This window comes from Macrobrachium rosenbergii, chromosome 32 (genome assembly GCF_040412425.1).
Source record: "Macrobrachium rosenbergii isolate ZJJX-2024 chromosome 32, ASM4041242v1, whole genome shotgun sequence".
NCBI lineage: Eukaryota > Metazoa > Arthropoda > Malacostraca > Decapoda > Palaemonidae > Macrobrachium > Macrobrachium rosenbergii.
The window spans coordinates 7,577,885-7,604,954 of record NC_089772.1 but is presented as its reverse complement, the minus strand read 5'-3'; the positions used below and the strand labels follow the sequence as shown (position 1 = coordinate 7,604,954).

The 27,070-nt window shown below is 37.1% G+C and overlaps 1 protein-coding gene across 1 annotated transcript in view; it reads right to left on the bottom strand.

The window, feature by feature from the left end:
• The window catches only part of LOC136855629 (serine/threonine-protein kinase TNNI3K-like), a 48,707-nt gene that overhangs the window by 11,859 nt on the left and 9,778 nt on the right, over positions 1–27,070 (bottom strand). Inside the window, exons 3-15 of the mRNA XM_067132784.1 lie at positions 25,047–25,449; positions 21,389–21,598; positions 18,381–18,513; positions 15,546–15,690; positions 12,568–12,748; positions 8,083–8,214; positions 6,740–6,923; positions 6,335–6,450; positions 5,506–5,667; positions 5,178–5,375; positions 4,902–5,018; positions 3,575–3,699; positions 3,070–3,172 (exon numbers count right to left, since the gene is read on the bottom strand). Coding sequence (XP_066988885.1) covers positions 3,070–3,172; positions 3,575–3,699; positions 4,902–5,018; positions 5,178–5,375; positions 5,506–5,667; positions 6,335–6,450; positions 6,740–6,923; positions 8,083–8,214; positions 12,568–12,748; positions 15,546–15,690; positions 18,381–18,513; positions 21,389–21,598; positions 25,047–25,449 — 2,209 coding nt within the window. The remainder of the gene's footprint in view (positions 1–3,069; positions 3,173–3,574; positions 3,700–4,901; positions 5,019–5,177; positions 5,376–5,505; positions 5,668–6,334; positions 6,451–6,739; positions 6,924–8,082; positions 8,215–12,567; positions 12,749–15,545; positions 15,691–18,380; positions 18,514–21,388; positions 21,599–25,046; positions 25,450–27,070) is intronic.

The following is a 27,070-nucleotide window of genomic DNA, read 5'->3' as shown; positions in this document are numbered from 1 at the left end:
AAGATGAGGTATTACTGAACCAGCAGAGGCACAAACCCAGATAATGAGCCCATGCAGCCACAGCATCTAGAATTTTGGTAAAGATCTGAGGGGATGTGCACAGACGGATGAAAAGGGATTGGAACTGGAACATATGACCCTGCCAGATGAAGCCAAGAAACCCCTGAGAGTGTGGGAGGATCAGAATGTACATGTACATCATCAGATCTACCAAAGCAAGGAGGTCCTCTCTGCAAACTGATCTCAGGACAGCCCCCACAGTTTCCATCCCAAAGAAACTCAGACAAAGAAATCTGCAGAGATTGCTGAGACTTTAGAACACAGAAAAGCCAAACACAGAATCCTAGCTTCTCTGGGTGAATCTCCTTGATATCTCCCTTCTGCAACATGTCAAGGACCTGCAACATGTCAAGGACCTGCATCTTCACTGGTTTGGATGGGTACAACTAAAAGATGGTTGGTTGAAACAGTGAGGGAGGACCTGTGCCAATAAACCAACAATGGTAACCATACAGAAGAACCTCTAATAACTAAGGATCTGGACCAGTGGACTTCCAAGGACTTCCATGTCCTCCACAACCCTTGGAGACAGGCCCCACAGCTGGGGAAGAGGACACTGGGAAATGGGAAAAATCTCATCTTCCCTGGACATCTTTACCTGTCAATATAAACTATGAGAGGGTGACCTGAAGCCATGTGGCTCAGAAGAAGAAAGGCTTTTTGTGCAGAGAGTATGGACAACTTCTCTGATCTGAGTATGAAACCTTAGGACAACTGGGCAAAGAAGATCACTGGTACTGAATGGAGGGAGTCTTCTGACAATATGATAACTTGGTTTGGGGAGCAGGTCAGTTAAATGGGCCTGAAGCACCAATGTTAATGATTGTGGTGGCACAAGCTTCTCCTCAAATTCACAAAGTACATGGGAAAAACATTAGGAGATATGGAGTTGGACACAAGCAATAAGAAGATTTCTGCTGAAATTAGCAAGCCTGGGAGGTCTTGGAAGGCCATAACCTCCACCTTAATAATTTCTTCCAGCATACAATGCCAGCACACATGAAGAATCCAAAGTGCACCCAAAAGGGATAATGAGCCCTGCCTGTATCCTCTTCCAAAGGCAAGAAGTGAACTGGCACCACCAACAACCCACTTCTGCCAGTTCAACAGTATCAAACTTTCCCTGCAAAACCTCTTACACTTGTCCATATCTATAACTGTCCAAGTCAAATGAGGGATAAGGAGGCAAGGGCATCCTTAGCAATGGCCTCCATGGTGAAGGAAGGCAACCTAGCTTGGGAAAGCAGCACTGAATTTGACAGAATCTGTGAGGGAACTGGTCCAGTAAAGGAAGGAAGTACTAATGGAGCAGCCATAACCACTTATCCTTATGGATAATAGAACCAAAGGCTTAGTATGGGGAGGCTATAATTTTTCCATACCCACACCTCATAATTGACCCAGAGGGTAGCAAATAAGGCGTCACACAGGTCATGAGAGGCAGTCGATATTAAAAATGTCACAGACGCAGCTAAGGATCTCCACGAAGTGCCAACCCGGAGTGTACGCAAATCCTCTGTGATGTCTTTATTTGAATCATCAAAAAGTAAAATACAATTCCCAGAAGAACTGAATCTGACTCTCTTAGAGATCTGCAGATCACCAGATGAGTGAGAGCAGGAGCTGGGTCCAGAAAGGCAGAGAGAGTCAGAGGCCATGCAGAGGCTGCACTAGTAGAGGAGGAAAGAGGAGGGAGAAGTATCATTTCAAGTCACAGTTCACAACAATACAAGTTGGCACTGGTGTAACTTGCAGTTGTAAAAAGCAATGAGAGAACTAGTGGTGAGACAAGAGGGGTCCTGAAAGATGATGAAAGGATGTAGACTTGAGCAATCGAGTACACAACGACAGTTGAGTGCTCAGGGACTACTGAGTACTCAAAGCCAGGGGTATTCATGGGAGCGGTTGACAAGGCAGAAGCTGTCAATACATGGGAGTGCTGGCCACTACCAGAGCAGTCAAGATCACAAAAGGCAGGGATGATCAACACTCGGGCAACATCACTTTTTAAGTCACAAGTAACAACAGCAAAGCAGTGGGTAACATTATAGAAGAGGAAGGCAAAGTGCCTGTGATTAACTCAGTCACAGATGTGTTAACCAAAGACATGAACTAGCTCCAAAACACAGAGGCAACCTTAGCCATGTGTTGAGCCAGGAAAGAGATGTCTGCTGATCACAAAGATCTCCAACAAAGGGGAAAGACTTGCTGGAATCATAGGAAGAAGCAGATGACAAGTAGGAGGAATAAAACTGGGGGTCAAAAGAGAAACACTGGAAAAGGTACTGAGGAAAAACTGTTAATCTTGAAAAATGTTAGTTTGGCTTCATGGTATCAAAAAGACCCGTTAGGCTAGTGATGTTAGTCTACCATATCACAAGATCTAGGGTGAAGAATGTTACAGGTGTATCAGAGGAATTTGATATACATGTTGATGTCGAACAAGGATCAACACTGAACCCTTTGCTGTTTACTATGCAAATGGGAGAAGATACAAATGAGTTAAAAAACGGGGGTCTCTGGGTGCTGCTTTAAGCTGACAACCTATCGTTTAGAGAAGAACTTAAGAAAAGGGTGTTTGAAATTCTTAAAAGGTTGAAAAGTGGAATGGGGAGAAAAGGACCAAAGACCAGTTCAAGTAAAACTAAGCTTATAGCAACAGGAAAGGGAGCAAAGTGGGTATGCAGGTGTTGTGGTAAGAGTATGTGGGTGGACTCTTTGATATGTGGCATATATGACAGGTGTTGTCACAAGAGGTTCTCAGGATTACAGAGAATGAGATGGTTTAGCCACATGATGTGAAGGGATGAGAAACAGTTGGTTAAAAAAGCAGTATATATGAGAGTAGCAGGATGAAAACCTGTACGAAAGCCCAGGAAATCATGGAAAAAGGGTAAAGACCTAAGCATAACAAGTGTTTCAGGCAAAAAGTGAACAACACAGAAGACAGAAAAACTGACATTAAAAATGATTCTGGGATCATTATCAATACAGACAAAATTTTCTAACCTGAGCAAAATTTGGTCTTTCTTCAGGTACTTTGTGCCATGCTTTCTCAAGAAGAGTTGATACTTCAGTAGGAAACGCTCTATCAAGGGGTGGTCTACTGTGCCTGAAAAATTACATTGAAATTATCAGTGTAACTTTTTACAAACACTTATCAGAGATGGACAATTTAACAAACCTTCCATAATTTAAATGAGATATTAATTCTATAAAACCCATGGACTTACATTTGAAGGACAATGAAATCTTGTTTGGATACAGGACACCCCAATAAACTTTTCCATCCAAGGACTTAACACTAACAAGTAAGTGTATCATATTTTTCAACATAACAAGTAAGTGTATCATATTTTTCAACATAAAATACTTTCGCAGAATAGACTAATATGAAGCTGTAAACTAATGGCCACAAGTCAACAAAGTGATGTCAAGTAAAATGAAAGTGATGGCACAGAATAAAGAACAATGAATTTAAAATCCTTAAAACGATTTTAACAGTCATCCTTACTTGTAAGCCATGTCTGCAGCTGCAGCAGCAGGTTTCAAGTGCGCAAACGGTAGTTCTGAAGCCAGGAGCTCCCATACACATAACCCAAAGGAAAATACATCAGCTTTTATTGAATATCTTGTACACTGGAGAGAAAATATAAAATACACATTTAAGATTTAAACTTTACATAAGTTTTAAACCTTATGGAAATCTCTGTTCTTTAGTTTTACACTTTCTTTGGGAGTACTTAGAGATGATAATTAACATCACAACTGACTTAATTCAACTCTCAGAGGGCTGGCTAATGTACCATACTGTACACAGTACTAAAGGTTCTTTCTAGCATCACTTCAAGCCTATCTGCATTTCATCTGTTACTCTGGTCTCTTCCCTGGCTGTCCTACTTCTCTAAATTTACCTCGCTTCTTTTTTTAACCTCTCATTCAAAAAAAAAATCCTGTACACAACCAATACAAAAATACAGATTGGTGACTCATTGTCTCATTATATTTATTCATAACATTGATAAAATTTCAGATCTGACTGATGATGAGCGAGAAGGCAGTGCCTATAATCCTCTCTGCCTGCCAATAAGGTCCACATAAGCGGTTTGGCTACTGCAGCAAACATTGTTCTGGAAGACTCTGGAAGCTTCTTCCAGCATAGTAAAGTTGTAATATTGAGGAGGTGGAGCCTAGCATGAAATTCAGCCATGGGTGTCCCGTCTAAGATTTTTCTCATAGGGGTCCTAAATTTCTGGGTAACAACTTCCAAAGGGAGCTTTTTCCTCCGAAAAGGAAGGACAAGTGTTGCTCTTTTCTTACATTAGATACTGGGGTGGCTTTATTTCTGCCTTTAACTCTCCCTTCCCAGTTACCACAATATTCTGAACTGTCTTCACATAATTAATTGTTTTAAAAGTGAAGGGACAGAAGGCTGGGACCACCCAGAGAGGGTATTAGTTCTGTAAAATTGTTGTTATATTTTCCATTAAACTGGAGAAAAGTTGCTTTTTTGGTTTTCATTGCTATCTTAACATGCTTATAAATTGAACTGCTTACTGACCAAGTTACAGGAATGAAACTCCGTTGTTAAGTGAGATGCATCTGCATTTTGAGAGCCCTAGATACCCAAACATGGCTAAAAATAAATGGTTTACAATTTCTTCTTTCATATGCTAAATATGAAAACTAGTAGAAAGAAAGCTTCAAAGTAACCTATGGTGGGAAGGCTCTAACAAAGGAAAAAAAAAAAAAGTATTTTTATTTTTCCCGTAATGTGTTCTCATATGTAAGTCCAACTTCCATACCAGCAAATATGGCACGTTGAATAGTAATTATCTAACCTGTGTGAAAACTTCTGGAGCCATCCATCGAAGATTTCCTGGTTGCTTGGTCATATTTTCTTCAAATATATTTCGTACAAAACGGGACTCCCCAAAATCTGCAACCCTAGCATGGCACTGAGAAGAATAAAGTAAAAAATTTAAATGATATGACAAATTAAAACTATATGCAGAAGCTTGATAAAGTCTATTAAAACTGCACAGCATATTACTGTACTTGAAAGCAAACAGTATTCATGATATTCATGGCAGATAAAATAATGCAGAGCGACTAACCTCATCATCCAGCAAAATATTATGAGAGTTCAGGTCACGATGAATGATTGGTTGAGGTAGAGTATGAAGGTACAGCATTCCATGTGCAACATCCAGTGCTATGTTCAATCTTGTCAAGGTATCGATTGATCGTTTTTGCTCATGTAATGTACTGAATAAGGAACCACCAGGCACATATTCAGTAACAATGGCAAATTGCTGTTTTGAATAAGAAAATAGTCACCATAAAAAATAAGCAATTTTGAACAAACAGAAGCGTCATTATATAGAACACAAAAGCCAACTTAGCATTTGAACCACAATTTGTGGATATGGAGGCATTACTTACACTTGGATCATGTAGACATGCCCCAACAAATTTTACTATGTACGGTGAATCAAGAGAGCCTAGGACTGAAACTTCCCGACAAAACATTTCTACGTCGCTCTTTCCATAGGACATATTTGCCCTATATCTTTTCACAGCTACAATTTTATCTTTGTATTTTCCCTGTAAAAAAACAACAATGATTATGCACAAAATTCAATGGCTTTTATTAATGAAAGGTAATCTCTTATGTATACCTCATTTCTTTTAAATAATAATGACTGCAATTCAATTTCTGTATCATGATATTCTTCTTTAAGCAACCACAGTTCCACAGAAATTAAATACTACAAAGTCCACTGACTTTTTTCAGCATCCCCAGTGTAAGGGAAATCCATCAGTGAATTGGCGACTACCTGTGAAAATGAATATGCAGTCTACTGACCAGCTGAAATCCTATAAAACTGGCCCAAATAGCCACCAAAAGTGAGTCCGTTTCACGGCTTTCGCAATACTTTCAGGTGCATATACATGTGATTTGTTAAATACTTACTGACCACATTTCAAGATATTTCAATAATAGTTACAGCAAAATAATGAATAAAAGAAAATTCATTTATAACCTCAACACATAATGAGGTACAGTACCATCTATTCAGTTGGACCAACTTTTGACATCCTTTTTAAGACAAAAGTTTAAGAAATTAAATAAGTCATGTTTGCTAACTGAAATTATTTAAAAAGAAAAAATTACTTCTAATCACTTCTGGAAGTAGTGTAACTAATACTAAAAAATCTACAAATTCATAAATATCTCAGTTACAAATTTGTATAGTTTCAGGAGACTTACTTTATAAACTTTTCCAAAGGATCCAGAGTCAATATTTTCAAGATTTTCAATATCAGAAAGACTAAGATGGAGGTCAGGAGGTAGAACAGATCGAAGATATAAAACGTCAATTTTTTCTGGTGTATAAAAAGAAAAAAGGCTTTAGTATAAATGATATACTACAAAATAAATTTGTTTATGCTGACATTCAGTATTATAGAACAAAAAATGTTACAAATGACACTAAATTTCAGGAGAAATTTTGATACAACTGAAAAATGCACTAAAAGAAATATGACCATACATGATTACAATACAAAACTGTCAGTGTCTTTATCATATACTAAACACTGGTTAAACCTGAACTTTTTTTTTTTAGTTTATTTAAATGTTCACTGAAAACTGAAGTTTAATTCTGTTTGGTACCTTGCATCATAGTCTTAAGTTTTCCAATTGGGGATGGGATTGGGAAGTAAGATGTATCCAAACCAGATAGGTAATCAGCTCTTGCATAATCTTCATTCAACCCTGGACGTCGATAATGCTTTAATATGTTTGCAATATCGTCATGACCGCGTTCATATGCCCACATCAGGGGTGTTTGCTCATCCTATAAATTCAAGAATGATTATGGCATTCAATCAAATCAGAGAGGAAATACAATAATATAATACAGTACTAGAAATTAAGAAATATTTTAACATCTTATGGAAAAAATCAGAATGATAAAATGTAATATTTTGAATCTTTTTAAGGCAGAGAAAATCTCCAGCTAAAATTTACTGACAATGCCCAGGATATTATTTCACCAATTCATGCGAGTACTTAAAAATTAAGAACTAGGAAATACTTAAAAATTAAGAACTAAAAAATACAAGCATTTTTATGTTTTCTAATTACAAATCTCTCATTTTACTTATGCTATAGTTCCAAGAACAGTGTGGTGTTAGTAAAAAACTGAGTCATCATCTGAAGAATAAAGTAAAGACTTCAGGAACTCCTCGTCTTTTATTTATTGAGTAACTAAGTCTTACACAGTACTTTACTCATGTCAAAAACAGCTGCAAGGAAGAAATCAATTCAAGGGCAAGGAGGAGGAGAGCACTGATTAAGGCAGTTTACATTCTGAAAAGTTAAAAAGCAGCAAATATTATTACCACATTATTACTCATTTTCCAAATTATTTCCAGGCATGCATCACCTTGCAGTAAATTATCACCAGTAATGTTTTCCGATTGTTAGCACAGTTATAGCAAGTTAGGGTGAAGCTTCTCTTGTCGTTAAGAGGACAGATTTTGATCATAGAGAAACAGCACTTACTTTTTAGCCTAGTTATTGTTTCCTTGTTCTCTTAACGCTCTAAGACAAATTGGACATAAGAAAATTTTTTTTTCAAAAATTCACCATAAATTGAAATATTGTGTTAGAGACTTCCAATTTGTTGCAAAATGAAGGTAAATGATTGAATATTACTAGAATGTAAGAGTTTTAGCTTACAATAACCATTTCGAGAGTCAAAGTTGACCGAAAAAGTTAGTGATAATTATTTACACACACAAAAAGAAGTTAATAATCTTAGTGACAATAACTGAGAGAGAGAGAGAGAGAGAGAGAGAGAGAGAGAGAGAGAGAGAGAATGTAAATCTTTTGTCTTAGGTTGAAATTAGATTAACAGAGAATTTTCTTGTCGTCTGATGCCTACAGTACATTCCCACTGAAATTATAAATACATTTCTACGATCAAAAAATACTTTTGCAGCTAGCATTACCCTTTTGTCACAGTTGTTATTCCTGTCATGTGCCATGATGTTTGTATCTGCTCCATGACTCAACAGAAGTTGCACCAGGCGAGTATTTCCATGATAGCACGCAGAATGAAGAGGTGTATGGCCATCCGGACCCTTTGTGAAACAATAATCAGTATAAGAAACCATGAAAAACTGAAAAACTATATTCTAAGTTAAAAGTTATCAATACAGACAGTCCCCAGTTATCGGCGGGGTTCCGTTTCTGAGGGTGAGATGATAACTGAAAATCGCCACTAACTGAAAATCGGCGATTTTTGGAGCTTTTTCGAGGCTTATCGGCACTGGATAGCACCAATTTTCATTATCGGCGCCTCTGTTGGGTATGTATCGGCGCCAATACCCAATTATCGGCACTGATAAGTGGAAATCGGCGATTTTCAGAGCCGAAAATTCCCAGTTTTCGTCGCTAAACAAGCGCCATAAAACCAAATCGTCATTAACCGAGCCTGCCGTTAACCAGGGACTGCCTGTATTAATATCATGTTTTTATAACAAAAGTTTTTCACACAAATCTATTGCTCACATACTATAAAAACATGCCTATAAGCAAATCCCACAGGAAAATGACAGGCAGAAGATCAGTACCAGAGCTTTCATGCTTATTAACGCATCATCTGGGCACAAATGCCTATACTGAAATCCTGCCACATCTGTTGAAACTAAGCAAGGCTGTGAGATTTCTAGGTACTCACTGCATTGTAAAAACATGGTTTGTTTCATAACAAACCTATTTATCATATATATGCTTGAATTTCTATTTAGCTGGGAGACTGAAAAGCTCAAGATCCCATTGTTTTTGTAAGCCTGTTGGTTCCAGTAGAATATCAGGGTACTTTTATGGAGCAAAGATCCATGTCTCTAGTAGCATAAGTTTGTAAAAGGCATAACAAAAAAATTTACATATAAAGCAAGACATCTGTAACATGTAAGTGTCTAAGAATTGGAGAAGCAGAAAGCTTACCTGCAACATGAGACACTGGAGGGTATCCAAAATCTTCAGAGAGAAAATCAACAGATCTATGAATAATTGGTGAAGACAAGAATGGAAAATATAGTTCAACTTTCTCTGCAAAATCAGGTGCACGCATAAAGTGCACAAAACTGGCACCACTGAGATGGGTAGTTGCATTCTTCACAGAAAAACAAGTGACACTTATTATACTTCTTGCAGGAACCTTTCCTGTTGTTTAAATGTGGGAGATACTCTATTTCCAACTTTTACCAGAATATGAATTTCTGACAGAGAAGATTCAAGAAGTTGTAGCACGTTACCTTACACCTAATTTATGGGGCTGTTGTATGATGCCACTCTGCCATGTAGTCATAAACTGAAGAAGAGCAGAAAGTCCTATGGCCAGAGGGATATGATAACCAAATAACAAAGTTGGCCCATGAGTCCACTGTCGGAGGTTATCTTGGAGCTGAAAGGGCTGTGGACCATACACGCAGTAGTTTCCACTGGCTGGGAATGGTTGTGGATGCCACCAGATTTAGTAGCTCCTGCAACATTTGCCATAAGATTTAAAAAAAAAAAGAAAGGAAAGATGCCAATGGTCTGACTTTGACACTAGATACCCTGTAGCACTACCTAATATAGAAAAAATGTGCAGCTGAGGCTTAGTACTTAAATTGCTCAGAAAAGTAAGGTTCCCCATGGAAATGCTCAGTGACTGAAGTACCACGTTCACTCTGAAATGGTGAGGGGGGTGAGCCATCTGGCGAGCACTAAGCAGCTGTTAACAATGAGGTATAATCCAAGATGTAATGGACCGATTAAAAGGATCAACAGTCTGCTGGAGTTGATGTGCTAGGAGAGACCAAAGGATTGGTACCAAAATTACAGGCAACCTTGTTTGCTTATCAAGAAGTAAGAAGTCTGATGCAGATTCTCAATGAATTATTGACTGGAAACTAATTTTGTGTAGGAGCTGATGAACTGCCTTGAGGAGACATGTCAATAGCCAGGGAGAGTTTCTTTGGAGCACGGGGAGGCCAAAAGCATCACTGTGACAAGACTACCACAGATTGTCAGTTCAAGGTGGGACAGAAAGTGCTGTTCATCTTAGTGTTACTAAGATAAACAAGCTGATGCTGCACTAGAGAAGGCCATCAAAGTCAAGGAAGTGGTTAATTGTATGGGCTACCAGGCCGATGCTGGTGGAGAATAAATGGCGTTTATCGCTGATAAACCACTTACCGACGCCAATAAACCGCTTACTGGCACCGAAAATTGCTTACCGACACCAATAAAATGTCTACTGAAGCCGATAAACTACCTTCCGATGCTGATAAACAGCTTACCAGCACCGAAAATCTGGTTAACAACGTCATTAGCCAAGCATTGTAAAACTGAAACGCCGTTAACCAATGCCGCCGATAAGCAGGGACTGCCTGTAAAATTGTGTTTTCTATACGAACAAATGCTGTAATTGCCATATGTAGTGTCCAACACCCCATTCCAATTTTTATTGTAGTTAGGTTGGTCAGACTGCATGAAGAGTGGTCTAAGTGGTTCTGAGACACCCAAGGATGCAAGTATTAAATGGTACACCTACCTTTCGACAAATGTTTTCTTTAACATGGAATGGAATGTCCTGGCAATTTGCTAACCACAAAGTTGACTACTGTAGTGTACTGTAATGGGTTTGTACACTCACTCCATCTAGTTTTTCAACGCTTTCAGATTTTGTTCATCAAACAATGACAAAATAAAATGCATTTTCCTTACCAGAATACCACCATTAGTCATACAAAAAATAATATAAAAGAATGGCAAGAAAAATATTCATTATAAGAAAAATGTACAAAATATTTTGAAAAATTTACAGTAGGTCACTAGGAAGAAGAGATAAGGAGGAAACTAAAGTTTGAATCACAAAATTTAACCATGATTACTACCAAATATTTAATACTACAAGTGTCAAGATTAGATAAGAAAAACTCTCCATACTCTTGTCTCTATGTCATGATATCACACGAGGGTGGGGGAAAATCAACTAATTCATAATATGATGAAAAACAGGCAAATGCACCTCATCTAAGAAGTCATCAATCATTAGCATGCACAAGGCAGCTTAGCATCAACACAGCAACCCCAGATATGTGGATGTGACAGAGGATAGGAGGAAATGTATACATCTTGCATATAAGTACATGACCTATTATACTAAGGCTTACTGTTCTTCAATTACTATAACAGCCTTTGTGAAAGGTTATATTTGTAACATTATGCATACATTACCCTGAATAACAACTGTAACTGTTTTATAGAACTTTGTTTACAAAAGTCACTGATGAAATAATAATTTTTACAAAGGCTGATAACCTTGGTAGTAAAATAGTACCGTACCATCTTTTAGTTTGTTGTGATATTGCTACCATATCGTAGGAACAGACGGGATTTTCCTCAAATATGCCAACCATAATAACCACTGCATAAGGTGGCTTCAATCGCTTACCATATAGCTGCCACACAGGACTTTTATCAGCTTTTGTCCAACAGATTCTGGAAAATACTACAGAATTATTTGAGTGAGTGTGTAAAAAATTTCATTTTGATTTTTAAAAATTACATGTCTTTTAAATGTTTTCATTTACAAGGCATCAATTACCAAGGCAATTCGTTGACCACAAATTTGGACTATCACAAACAATGGGTTTGTAAAAAAATTGACTATCACAAACAATGGGTCTGTGAAAAAATTATTTTAAAAAATTGTTTTTCAAATGTTTTACAAAATACATAAATGTAATAGAGTACTGACTTTTCTATTAAAAATAATTTCACCAATTTGATCCATTATGATTCAGTCTGATTACATTTTTAATAAAAACTTTAATTACTGTAATCATCATCACAAATATTTTTACATCCATTTTTTCCACTGGTGGGATTGGGTATCTATCAAATTACCTCCACTTTCCTGTTCTCTGCATATTCTGCCTTAAATCACATTTCACGATACTTTCACATTCACTACTTTTCTGCTTACTATTAATCATCCTTTCTCAAAGCTATCTTCCACCCACTACACGCTATATCTCTCCACATCTTCACTTGTAACCACAATCCAGTCATGAATCTGAGCATTCTGTAGCCAGAACTTTTAAAATTTCTTCCAAGTCCTTGTCAGCTCTCAATTTTCTATTGCAAAGGAATGCACTATTAATTATATGCTTTAAAATATTTTTTTTATACAATTTCAAGTGAATATCATTTACTAGAATAAAACTGAATGAGAGGCTAGAAATGTATTGAAAACATTACCATCTAGTAACAACTGGTATTCACCTATCCAAACACTAGCCAAACCTCGTGACGTAAATTTGACTGACTGTAATTTCAAGCGTTGCAAACATGTTATGTATTTTGCTTTTGGTCTTACTGTGATGAAACAACGCTCACCAACCTCTTCTATGACTTTTTTTAAATGGCAAAACTCTTACCTGGTAATTGACAAAAGCAGCATCTTGGCTGAGAAGGTAATCAACAAGGTCAATACTATGCCCTCCAGTACATGCAGCATGAAGGGGAGTCTCGCCCCAAAGGTTTTCTTTCAGTAATAAACTTGAGCCGCCATAGGTTAACAGTGCCTTCGCACATTCTAGCCATCCTTGATAACATGCCCTGTTTACACAAAAAGTAATGCATTAGACAAAACAAACAGCAACAATACAAGTTAGCCGGGTAATGGGAACATGCACGTGGAAACTATTGCAAGAAATAATTCTAATACCTTTACTGGTAACTGAACTAAAGATCCTTCCAAATTGTGCAACTGTCCACAATTAACCACTAGTCCCCCCTTATCCATGGTAGATAACCTACAATGGAAAGCAAAAATCCAGATAACATTAAATCATACAAGGACCCCAAATGTAATGCGATTTCCGTGGTCACATACATCTGTGCGCTGTACAGTACAGTACATGCTGAAACATTATAGATCCATATATAACCAATAAAGATGATTTAAAAATATATTGTACAGTATTGCACATATTTCTGTTTCTCCATTCTCTCTCTAATGAAAAAGACTGATGAGGACGTACAGCAATGAAAGAGAATAATGAAAATTCCTCTTTTTTTTTTACACATCTACAAACGAAAGAATAGCAAAAAACACACTGTATTTTTACACATTTTTGACCTAAACCCCATAGGAATGAAATTATTGACTGTATATACTTGAAATGAATGAGAAATTTTTATTTGTTACTTTTTTGTGCTCACCTACTTCTACATTCTTTGCAATGATCGACAGTGATGATGAAGACAGTGGCACAATGATTCACCATAATGCTTACAATGATGGGTACATGATCCAGTGGAACAACTGTGAATGCATTATGAGGACGAGTTAGGTATTAGGCTCATCAAAATATCATCTTTTTAACTGTTAAGCGTCACTTACGAGAGACGTCGCCGCTCCCGTATCACCACATTTTCTCACTCACACAGTGGTCATTTGGTCAATGCTAATTTTTATGTTTTTTTGTGTGTTCTTTTTTTACACTCATATTGTTTTCGTATCAACATATTAGGATAATAAATACTGTAGAATAAGAAACGATGAAAGAATTTATTTTACATTTTTGTGTCCTAAAGATTATAAGCATGAAACAATGAGAGAAAAAATTATTCTTTCGTATGCCATTCCCTGAAACATAGAGCCAATAGAGGAAAGAATTGTTTCATTTCATTTACATTTGTGTCATAACATTTTAGTGCATGTGATATTGCACACAAACTTTCTATATATCCATCAACAAAATGGTCGGGAACTCTGTTCGCTTCTGTCGCAATGTGCTCTATGGCTTCGTCAAAAAAAAAAACTTCTAAACAAAACTCCACGGGGTTTCCCTTATCCTGAATAATAAATTTCACATCTTTAGTGTGAACAAAAAGTAAAGGGAACTCCACAGGGTTTCCTTTATCCTGAACAATAAATTTCACACCTTTGTGTGAACGAAAAGTAAAAGGACTACTCTCCTTATTGGTTACTGTCCAGTAACTTGATAGTGTGATGCTTGAATCGAAATTATGGTCTTCAGAATCAGATAAATATTATTCAGTCCATGTTGGAGGCTTCTGAGCTGCTATTCTAAGTCTCGCAGTCCTCATCATTCTCTGCATTGAGCAGTGACAATATCTCTTCAAGCAAAAGATTCATCTTTCGCTTTGGAATGCTCATTATGGGAGAAAAATGGGATCAAAACAAAAAGAAATCAGTTGTTTATCAATGAACACCTGAAGGAGAGCGGGAGGCGCAAGGTCGATGTCCTCTGTCAAAATGTCTTTCCATTACAAAAAAAGTCACCATTTACCCCTAATTTAGCTCAGTGTTACCAAATGATGTTCCTACAGTTTGTATAGGAGTAAAGTGCATTTCTGAGTGTGATTAGTGCAGCACCAGCCTTGAAAGAGGGAAAACGTGCTACTCCGTTGAAGGTGGTGTGATATGGGATGCGGGCGACTGAGATATGCTGTTGGTGATGCTTAACAGGTTAAAGTGGTGATGGAGCAGCACCAGCTTCCTCATCAGCAGCTATAACTTCTCCAGTAACTTACATATTTTTCACATTATACTTACCTCTGAACTTACGCAACCATTCCTTGCTTATTCTGAATGGTTTGCTGTCCCCTCCAGTTCTTTGTTTATCAAAAGTCCTCATAAAGTTCAGAGCTTTTTGTGATATCATGTTAGCATCAATACTTTCTTGACTTGTATCTAGTACATACCTAAAAATGTAATGTCTTTTCTACCTTCATTGAATCCTATCATGCCCACTTGTCATTACTTTTCCAATCGATGTGCAACAGCAAGGGCAGCATTAAGTTTTTTCTTATTTTTTAGTGCTTCACTCATGAATTGATGACTAGTCCTAGCCATCCAGTTTGGCAACCTCCACACAGGACTTTTTTCCATTTTGATCACATCAGCAATTTGTATTTTCTAATAACAAGCACTTGTTTACTCTTTGGCTTCAAAACATCACCATTCCCATTTCAGAACTCTTATGCTTTTGAGTCATTACAATAACAAATAAGGGCTTCTTCCTGTAAAAAACTGATAGACTTCAGGAACAAACATGAACAGCAAGAATTGGAGAAGAGGCAACCATAGGTAAGGCAGGCAAAGGAGACAAGTTATACGCTTTATGGTGTGGTGCAGTGTGGCACAACAATTTTCAACAGGTTACAGCCTATATTTGCTTGTTGTGCATATGCAAAACCTCTGAAATTTTACATTTGAATTTTGTTTTTAATCTTTAGTAAACCACTAAAGGGTAAATCCATGTTTTTCAGACAATTAGATAAGGGGGACTACTGTAATGCTGTTAATAAAGCAAAACTGTACATAAGCAGTTACCATAAAAACACTATTGTAAATCACAAGACTTGTAAAGTAATAAATACCCACACATGCAGTGGTGTGTCTAAATATACGTTTGTAATATAGACATCATTGCGGAACTGGGGTTGCAGTAGTAAGTTGAGGATGTTCAAGTGACCATTCCGAACACAACAGTGGAGTGCAGTATTACCCTCTTCATCTTGAACCCTTACTGTTTTAAGTTAAGAAAAGAAAAAAAAAAAACAGTAAAAATTCATTTTCCATCCATATCATCGTTCATAAATGAAAAAAAATTTGTAATGGCAAAAACATACTAATTCTATCTACCATATTTGATGGCACATAAGATGCCACCTTGTTTTCCAAAACAAAATGGCAGGTCCTATATGCAAAGGATAACGTTTACCCAGATACTCTAGACTAATAGTACTTGCACCTAAGCACACTCCATAAAAATTGTAATACTGTACTACCAGTACTTACCTAAATACCATCATCATCATTATTATGTAATGTTATTTTTATTATGGATACTTCAATAAAAAAAATGAATTATCGTAAAAATTAAAGCTCCATGTTCTGAGAGGAATATCTTTGTTCAGCATCTAACTCTAAAATGTTAAACTAACCATTTCTGAGCTCGTATGCGTATTACTATCTGTTTACGTCATATCCGACACATACATTTTTTAACATTTTTACTGTACAAGGAAACATCTTTAAGTTTATCAGATATGGCTTAGGATGATAAGGATGAGTAACATTGAAAATGATCATCGTTGTTATGGGCCTCACTCGCAATCACTGCCATTAATCATTGCACACCAAAAAATTTCCAGTTACACACAAAAGTCGTTGCCATTTTGTGTATTTGGTGTTTATCATCAACAAGAATTACCATAACGACAATATGCAACATCTGAAGAAAATGATACTAGCATTAGTAATAACAGGTTTTAGGCTTTTTAATGATGATGCTGACAAATTTTCAGGATCTGAAGATAATGCAATTTTTTTTACAGAGCACTGATGTTTTCCAAACTTCTGATTGTGTTTTCGTCTAAGATAACCATACTGGTTGCATGTCTCCTATAACATGCTTTCTGCTGTGTCTAAAGTGCTTTTGGTTCTTCTTGTTTTTATTATTGCATTAATTTATGATGCTTTCACTCTGAATGACTTACAAAAGGTGTAAGATACACAAATACAATATAAAAAAAGGACCATAAACATGTTCAGTCTCTGTTTTACCATAAGTTGCAAAGCACTTTGTAACAATACAGTAATGTATTACATACTTATATATTTTAGTCTGCATTAAAGAAACTACCACTTACTGCATAATCTCTCTCTCTCTCTCTGGGTTATTCTTATTCAAAAATGAAATGAAATCTTGACAGAGAGTGTGTAGAGAGAGAGAACATTAGATGTAGTTCATAACATGATGTATATATGTACATATATACAGGCACACATACAATGGGTAAAATATACACAGTACCTGCCTACTAAACATTGTCATTTATGAGAGTAAAAGAAGGGGTTGCATTTTTTCAAAGTGTATTTATGCACTATATTTTGTTACAAATATTGGGAAAAAGTAGATAATTAACTTTTGCATAAGTTTCTCAGTTTAAAGTGTGATGGTTGTTTATAAGCATACCAAGTGTTTACAGTTACATGGTACTGACAAGGTTAGTTGAGGTAGGGTACAGAGTTGCCCTAGAATACTCACAGATTTTTTTACTTGCCATTATCCAGATTTTGGCACTATCTGATAGGCTCTTGGCTCTATTAACCTGGATAATTGAAGGAATACTTCTTGAGGACACTGAAGAGTGGTGGCAAATAAACATGTCTTTCTCTATGGCCACCTTTTAAGAAAGGTCTGGTTTTTGAAGAAACTCCTCAGAGGAGGGGGAGGATGAGACAATCTCTACCCTAGCCCACCGAAAATTATACTGTGTCCTCAAGGGGAGGACTTCCGTTGCATGTGATGCTGTAGATGATGACACCAAACCATGCAAGTCCTACTGAGCTCCACTTTTTTTCTTGCCTTTAATATGCAGCGTAGGAGTTTATTTTCCTTTTCCCTGGTAGGAGCAGTTTTGTCCACTTCGAAACAGGTGCTGCTGGTATTGCTGTCCTTTCTCCTGTTCGTGGAGAGATCCTACAGCAGTGACCGGAGGCTTTTACAGCTCTGATTCATATAGAGCTTTCTTAGACTTAGGAAGAGGAAACTCTCAGGAGTATTGTTTCCCAGATTCCTCTTTTCCAAAACGAGCACATATAGTGCAATTCTGTTATCAGGCTTGTTCAGTGAGTTGTGTGACAACTCTCTTCGAAAAGGTCTCGATGGAAGGGGGAAGAATGTAAAAAGGAGGTTACACTGGGGAGCAAAATGACAGAGCCCATCAATGCTTCCTTTCAAGCCTTAATGCAACAGAGTGGCCCCCATGGGGTCTGCATAAGTGTTTTGGCTATTGCAGCAAACAATGTTCTAGAATAATCTGGAAGCTCTTTAACGGCAACTTCCAGCATAGTAGTACAAGTTATAATATTGAAGAGATGGAAACTGTCTCCTTCTGTGGCTCTTGAATTCCTATGTAAAGACTATGTAAAGGGACAGGTTTGTAGGGAAAAAATTTTGTTTTATAAACACTGAACATTTATTTGTGTTTATTTTTGTGTTTTATCTATATTGTAATCTACTTTTTATTACTGTCTTTTACAAGTGTTCTATTCTGTGGAAACTACTTTTTATTACTGTCTTATACAAGTGTTCTAGTCTGTGGAAAGAGTTTGCTTTGAAAGTTAATAACATTTATGGCTTGTTCCCTATCATCACCAATATTAATAATTACAATAATGTAATACTGGAATAACAGTAACAGAACATACCTCTAGCTCCTTTTTTAAGCAGCATCTGCGTTATCCTGTAATAACCCCAGGTAGCTGCCAAATGAAGAGGTCTGTCACCTACTGAACCCGAAATATTCACATCTACACCCCGTGACAGCAAATACTCCACAACCTAAAAAAGTAGAAGGAAAAACCTGAAACTTCTAATCTTCTTAAGCATTTTTTCTCAAAGTACAATTAGTCATTTTATAAAGGAGGCATTATATCACTTTCCCAGACATGTATAGCAATGGCTATGATACAGTTAGATTACAAGAAGATGCCAGACAGACCTTATCAAGGAGTTTACATGAATGTGGTCTCAGTTTATAAAAAAAAAATTTACATTTATCCAAATAAAATTACTTAAAAAATTTAGATGAAAATCTTATCCCATTAATCAATAGGACTACCATCACTTGGAAAACACATATTTCAGTCAATGTGCTCTTTACCCTATGCATTCTAAGGTAGACATGATTTCTAAGATAAAGAAGATGTAGTGAAAGCCCTCCACCCCATGCTTTGCATTGTACAGGCAGTCTCCGGTTCATGATGGGGGTTCCGTTCCTGGCTGAGACCCAATAATTGAAAATCATTGTTAGCTGGAACATCAAAATAATTATGGTAATTATGGTAATAAATGGCTTACCATCGCCAAAAATCCCTTACTGACACCAATAAACCGGCTACCGACACCGATAAACCAGCTACCGACACCGATAAACCGGCTACCGACACCGATAAACCGGCTACCGACACCGATAAACCGGCTACCGACACCGATAAACTGCCTACCGACACCGAAAAACTGCTTACCGGAGGCAAAAATCGCTAACCAGCACCGAAAGCCTGAATAACGACGTCATTAGCCAAGTGCCATAAAACCGAAACGCCATTAACTGATGCCGCCGATAAGCAGGGACTGCCTGTATTGGCAGACTATGTGAAAGCTTTTGACAAGGTGAGTAGCATAGGACAATTTCTGATGCTGGATAAACTTGGTGGTTCATCCAAAATCTTAAATCTAAATTCATTCAATGAAGGCACGAAGGTAAGAGTAACATACAACGAAACAAAGTCAGACGAGTTCATACTACATAAATAATGGGTGAAGCAGGAACATGTGCTGACACTAGCACACACTTTCCTTGTCTTTCTTAAAATTCTCAGCTGAAAAGCCTTATGGACAGAGTCAAAAGATCTAAGAGGGATCCAATGGGAAATCAGCCTGCAGAGGGACAAGTTAATATAGCAGGTGATAAAAAATAAATGTGGGAAAAAAATTACCTATACACCTTAACTCAGGAGACATCAGTATAAAGCAGGAATGAATTTGCTTCTCAGTTAAACATTTGAAGATCAGAAGATTCCACATTTTATTGTAGCCACGATAAAACTCCTTGCAAACTGAGTGGTAGAAAGTGACACAATGCAGCAGTAGCCTGCCCAGCGTTGCAAGCAAAAACAGCTAGGTCACGTAAAGGTAACTGCAAAGGGAGTGTGTTGCTGATGTATATCTTATGCAACAAACATAATGAACTCACTTTATGTCTATGTCACAAGTCAACATTAAGAGTTGGCAAAATAAACTTGGCAGATGGCATAATTCTATCCAAGATTTTGAGATGAGAGTCAGTTCCCAATGACCACAATGGTGAACAGTGCTCCAAACAAAACACGAGTGTTGGATTTAGCCCTGAATTCATTCCCCCTATCACCTGAAAATGCTAGACTGTCTAAGGAACCTTTTCAGGCCTTCCATTATTCTGGTTGAGTGCTGTTGGGAGGAGAGAGTCAGCCACAAAGAGAATCCCAACAAAGTCCCAGCACAGAAAGCATCTGCTGAGTGTAAAGCAGGATTTGTTCCATTTTACCATGAAACCTTTTGACTGGATTCTGTCAACTATCACTCCCAGGTTTCATAAACACTCTTTCTCTGGTGGCTCCCCAGATTAGCCAATCACTTAGGCAGGTCACCAGTTTACTTCCTTCTTTCCTGAGCTCTCAGACAACCACTGCTGCTAATTTTTGTGAAGATTCTTGAGGCAATGTTGAACCCAAAAGGCATGACTTTGAATCTGTATATTTCCTTCCCTAACCAAAACTCCAGGAGGGGTGGAAGGGAAAAGCAATAGGGGCATGCCAGTATGCATCTTTTGTATCTGCAAAGACAGTGCATTCCCTTCAAACCCAGATGTATTGAGTTTAAATCTCAATTTAAGTGAGGGGTCAGGTGTTGAAGAGTTCTAGTCTTTGCAAGGGTATCCTGTTTAATATCAGGATGTACTGTGAATAGCTGGGCATCCAAAGAGCAAGGAATGGTTTGTACCTAATATATCTAATAATGCAAATGTATCCTTTCGTATGTAAGGGGTATGGCAGTTGGGAATATTGGGGAAAAAAAAGGAAAATGTGGTAATGGCAACAATGGAAATATTGTGTGTTGAATAAGTATTCAGCTGGGTGTTTTTCTTTAAGGCTGGTGATGAGAATAAGTTTCTGGATGTTTTTCACTTAGCTGTTATGGTGAAAGAAAGCCTAGCCTTGGTTTGTTGGTGAGAGGATGTTAGCATACAGCTATCCTGGTTACTGCAAAAATGTCACTTTGATAATGCTGCTTTAACCTAGCTTCTCTGACCCCAGAACATGAAGGATATCAAAGAGTCAGATTAGTCCTGTTAAAGGTAAAAATTCACTTTCAGCTGATATACTTATCCCTTCTTCACCACTTTGCTACAAAGAGCGCAAAACTTAAGACGTAATATAATAGTTTCTACGGATCATGTTGATTACATTTGTTACAAAGAAAGATAACAAAGGGGAAGATTATCATCTTCATGAAACATCCTCAAGCACAGGGCCAAGCTTATGAGATCATCCACAGTAGAATAACTAATTATCATTATAGGATCATATTCCAATCACAGCAAACTACTACATGGCAGAAAAGCTCTAAAGTATACACTAAATGTTAATTACTTGGTAACATTATTAGGCAAATATACCGATTCATTTCCAAAGAGGCAAGCAATGTGCAGAGGAGAAAAAGAGACAGCATCTCTTGCTTCAATGTTGGCACCCCGCTGAGCTAATGCTTGAGTGACTTCCAAATGACCAGCTAAACATGATATGTGAAGAGCTGTCAAACTTCCAGCGCCGGTGTGATCTAAATGATTGCAGCTGTCGAGAAATAGGCGTACCAAGTCAACGTCACCCTAAAAGAAAATAATAACTTGAGTACTGTCAATACAACCACAATCCCGGAAAGGAAACAAAATAAATTCATATTTTATAAGTACAACTATCATATAGCAAAGTAAAACATACAATTTCTTGTTTATATCACACATGCATTGTAAGATTAACGGAAATTATTTTCATTAATCAAAATTCACAATAAAGCTCTCCAATGATCAGATTTTTGAGAAACACACTCTATGGACTGTGATACGAGGCTGGGAGAAATAGTGACGCATGGTGCAAAAACTTGCGCCTAACTTAGCCACCATATTTATGGTTGCACTTCATTCAGCAATGAATGAACAAATTGACGATACCTGCAGTACTCTAATGTCTGGGGAATCTTCAGATGAATTTTGAACAACTGTGAAGTGAATAAGTGGAACTAATTGTATTCAAGAGGTTAGGTGGACTGGGCATAGAGTCTGGTAGGTGCAAAATATTTCTATGTTTTTTCTTAGTTTATTTTCTTCGTATTTATATAACAGGCAGCCCCTGGTTAATGGCAGGGTTCTGTTCCCAGCTGAGCGCTGCTAACTGAAAATCTCTAATAATTATGGTAATAAATGGAATTTACGACATTGTAAGTGCCAATAAACCGCTTTCAGCGCTGTTAACCACTTATCGGAGCCGATAAACCGTTTCCCAATGTCGATAAACTGCTTACCAACGCCAATAAACTGCTTTCAACGCCGATAAACTGCTTACCAATGCCAAAAATCGCTTACTGTCATCAAAAATCGGGTTTGTGGTGTTGTTAGCCAAGCGCTGTAAAACTGGATCGCCGTTAACCAACACCGCAGATAAGCGAGGACTGCCTGTACTATCTGGTAAAGTGTGTGAAATGCAATAGAAGACATTCAGTCACTTTTAGGGCCAAACACTCATCAACATACGCTAAGGGGATGACTGGATAGAAATCACTTGGCACATAACCCAGTTATTTGAATAAAAAACATAGTTTGATATATGATGGTTCCCTCATGTGATGGAATGCAAACTAACTGTATAATCAGGGCCAACTGTACTTATGATATACTATACCTAAATTGGCATGTCAGCATGCAAAATGAAAATCAAAATGAAAACAGAATCTGCTCTTAAGATTAAGACAAAGAGACCCACGCTGAAGGTACGGACAAAGTCTTTCATTTAATGTTAATGACCTAAATGTGTTGCAGAAATGGACTGAAATCATGAATGTCTTCTCTTCATTATATTAAAGATAAGAGGTACAAAAATTAAATAAAGTCAACATCAGGTACGTTTAAATTAGAACTAAAGATTTAACTTGAGACTTAATCCTTAGTTTTGTTACTACTTTTAATGATTATCAATTAGTTAGTGAGACCACCAAATCACAACACTGAAGAATTTGTTCTTGAATGATAAATTTAAAATAAATAAGTCAGACAGCAGTGATATGACACCAAAGGAAAAGGACGAAAAGTACAGGGCCATAGCAATGCAGCAGGGACTGATGGTAAATTATTAGTTTAAACAAATTTTACTTTCCCTATAATGAGTGCCTCTCTTTCCATATGCATGACAACAGAATTTCCATCTATGAAGATTATACATTTACACATATGCTTGTGCATCAAAATTGTATGATTTTCAATAAAATTTTGAAAACTGGACCTAAATTTAACTGAGAGGACAGGTCAACTCCTTGCTAAGGAAAGAAAGAATACATTTAGAGGTGGATTTGGATATAGATCACTGATCTTAAAAATTTTCTTGAACACTGAGGAAAGGACATGTTTTCAGAAAATTTGCTATCTGCTACATATCATTCTGTTGCATCACAGACTTGAGAAAAGAGCTAGGTTTTAAATAAATTACTTTAGCATTGGTACAGACACACACAATGAATACTTTCAATTTCCCTTTAGTGCTTGTATACAAAATTCTCTTTCAGTGCTGCAAAGGGGATATTCTTTTGCGCTTTCAATATTTTGTGAAGAATTTTCCTCAATGTAATTTTCACCACTGCAAACATCTACAACCTTCAGTGTGAAGCTCCATAATCTTACAAATCAATTCTGAAAATGCTATGAACCATAATCTGCTTTGTGGAGAGGTATGTAGAGCATTTCTACGAGCTGTAAATTTTGCACACATCAAAACCCAGATTAATTTTTCCAAAGACAACAATACAAGCTTAAGAAAATGTCCTTAGGTCTGTATGGACAAGTTTTCACTAACCATTTGGCCAAAAGCAAAACAAGAGACTAATATGACACTCACTTCATAGATGCTGATTCATCTATACTTCACACTAGAATCAAAATTACCTCTTATCATACTGAAGTTCAGCACACATGTCTAGCCAAAAGTAAGACAATCTCATAGTCACTACAGTGACATTAACTGTTAAGCATGCTTGGAATAATGGCCCTAATGTTAGCCAACAATGAGCAGCAAATTTTAGAAATAAACCCTTAAAAACTGACTGAAGTTTACAAATGTTCAATATGTATTACTTTCTTTAAAAGGCTATAATAATTTAAATAAGATAAAATTCCTTATTAGGGAAAAAATGACAAATTTTTAATTAAACTGTATTTTTCCTAACATACAAACCTGAGGTCTTTACATATGGATAACTTTTGGTGAAGCTGGAAAGTCCGGCTGTTAAACTTTTGCAAGGCATTTATAGTAACAGTTCCCTATGGCAGGGATGGAAATGATGCCCACCCAACCGGTATGCATTCAATCTCTTCAGTTTACCTATTGGCCAGGTAAAAGAATGAGGGGTGGTAAGAGGTGGGCCTTTTATGTAAAGACCTCAGGTTTGTATGTAAGGAAAAATACAACTGTGTTAAAAATTTGTAATTTGTTCCTACACAAATACAAACCCTCGGTCTTTACATATGTAGACTTTCTATTGGAGAGAGGAGTCCAAGTAATTCTCTGAACTGACTGGTAGTCCGGCTCACCTGGTATTCTCTTCCCAGTCATGAAAGAGCAAAGGAAGGAGACCATACCTCTGATCTCTTGAACAGACAGACACAAGGTTCATGTTATGGGAGGGGGTTGCCATGAAACATTTACAAACATGCTCATACTCAGGGTATCTACAAAACTGGGAACTTTCACCTTCACACCAAGTCAAGCCCATGACCACAGAGTAGCAGCTGTGGAAAAGGGAGGGTAAAACCAGCTGAGTGAGTGGGACTTGATCACCTACAAACACCAGTAACTACCTTGTAAAAATTTTCAAAGACCAAACAAGCTTGCAGCAAAGATACCCACACATAATATATGAAGGTCTGTCTTTCATCAGAACAACCTCTGTCTACCTGACATGTGTGCTGGACTACAGCCCATCAAGACACAAACTTACTTTGGTTATTAGTTGAATTAATAAACGATTAGTTTGAAATCCCTTACAACGTTCATTCACAACAGCAATTTAACCTTATACGAGGCAAGGTGAAGTGGTGAAAATCCTTGTTTACTTATAATGGATGGATCAGCCCCTTTTCGTAGCAAAAGACGAACTTGATCCTTGATATCCCTACTTTTACACGATTTCAGGTCATGCTTACATTTCTCTTGGTCGTCTTTCATTTCCTGCTTGGTACTTTTCCTACCATTTTGCTTTTCACTGGGTGATTTGATGAGCTGGAGGACGCACGGAGCTTCCTCAACATCTTTAACTCCTTCTGCATCCTTCTCCTCCTGCACATCTCTCTGCTCCTCTAGCTTTTGTTTGATACTGGAAAGGCAGCAGAGATGGAGGAGGGTCATTCCGTTGCTTAATCGCTCTCCGGCTGTCTCAGGGGTCAATAAATTTGCTAGGTGTTCTGCAGTGCCAGAGCTAAAACAAATAAAAAATTTGAAATAGTTTAATACAACATTCACATGGTATGATTCCTGTTTCACTTACGTACTGATATTTAGTACAATATATCAGAATACTCTCAAATCATAAACTATACAGAGAGAATGATCACAAAAAAGCAAGTACTGGATGTATTATTGGTAAAACCATCACCACCAAGAAAATAAAAGTTAGAAAAACAATGTTTCTAAGATAAGTTTTTCATCAAACTCACTAACCTAGTTTGAACCACATATACTCTCCTAGTTCCAAAAAAATATTTTGCTTCTTATTCTCATATGGATACAGAAAATTTTTCTTAGCAGTCTATAAAATTACATAATACTGTACTGTGATGTGATTAATCTTCCACATTGGTAAATGAACGTAGTACTTAAATTTGTGTCTGGTACACTGAAGACACATAGATTTATTTTCTTAAAGGAATGGATATTAACTTGACAAACTTAATATAAATACACCTTTTTATGATCATGTGACATCATAATAAAGAATAAAACCTCATTAAACACATAACTGATACAAAATGTATCCAATTTTGCAATGCAGGTAAACATGAAAAAACATTACATTTTTATAACCATTCCTTACAACAAGTATCAGGAGAAAGAGAATAATACTCTCTCAAGTAAAACTGCTGGGAACTGTCCTTTCCCTCAATCTAGCATAAATGACACTGCATTTAATGCACCAGATCTTTGTGGAATCCTCACACCCAAGACTCATACAGAGAGAATTTGCTATTGCTCCTGCGATCATAACAGTTAGCTCAACAGAGTGGAAAAAGCGTTGTTAAAAACAGAAAAAGCTCTAAACCTTTGGATACAAGACATGACAAAGAAGAGTTCCTATTGATGACCCCATTTCAGGGCAGAAAGCCTTAAGCCTGTTTGAGCAATCCAGTGATAAAACTGATATTAAAGAGGGAACCAAGTCATTTGCAGCCAGCAGTGGCTGGTTAAGTTGATTAAACAACAATTTAACCTGAACATAAAAATTACCAGACAATCAGCACCTGCAGACAAACAGGCCCCACCAATGCTTTTTGCAGAGTTCAAACCTGGGTGGGTGTGTGTACATGTGTAGGGTTTTTTAAATATGCATTACAATATTATTATTATTCTGCGTGGCCTACAAAAATTTATGGCACCTTTACACCATCCACAACACATCATAAGCGTCTAGATCTTTGGTTATTGTACACCACTTTCTTAAACCTTTAGTAAATATATAATGTATTATACTTACTGAATAATACAATTATATTTACTACATTCCATTCAGGGATATTAACTTTATCATGTACACACACTGTTCACAGAGTTCATACTTTGAATAAGAGCAACTTGTAGAAACAAAGTTTACCAAGGGATGTTTCATGCTGTGTGCGACGTCAGCAAAAAGCAGGAATAAATTTGCTCCTGGCGAGAGACAGGCCCCTCTCCTTGGGTGCATAATAGAAAGAGATATAAAAGAATATGAGAACATACACCAAGGCTAAGACCAAGCTGGGTTAGTGTTATATCAAAAAGGCAAAACCAAGTTAGAGAAGGAATTAAAGAGAAAGGCTCATAGGGTAAAACGAGCTGAAAACAAC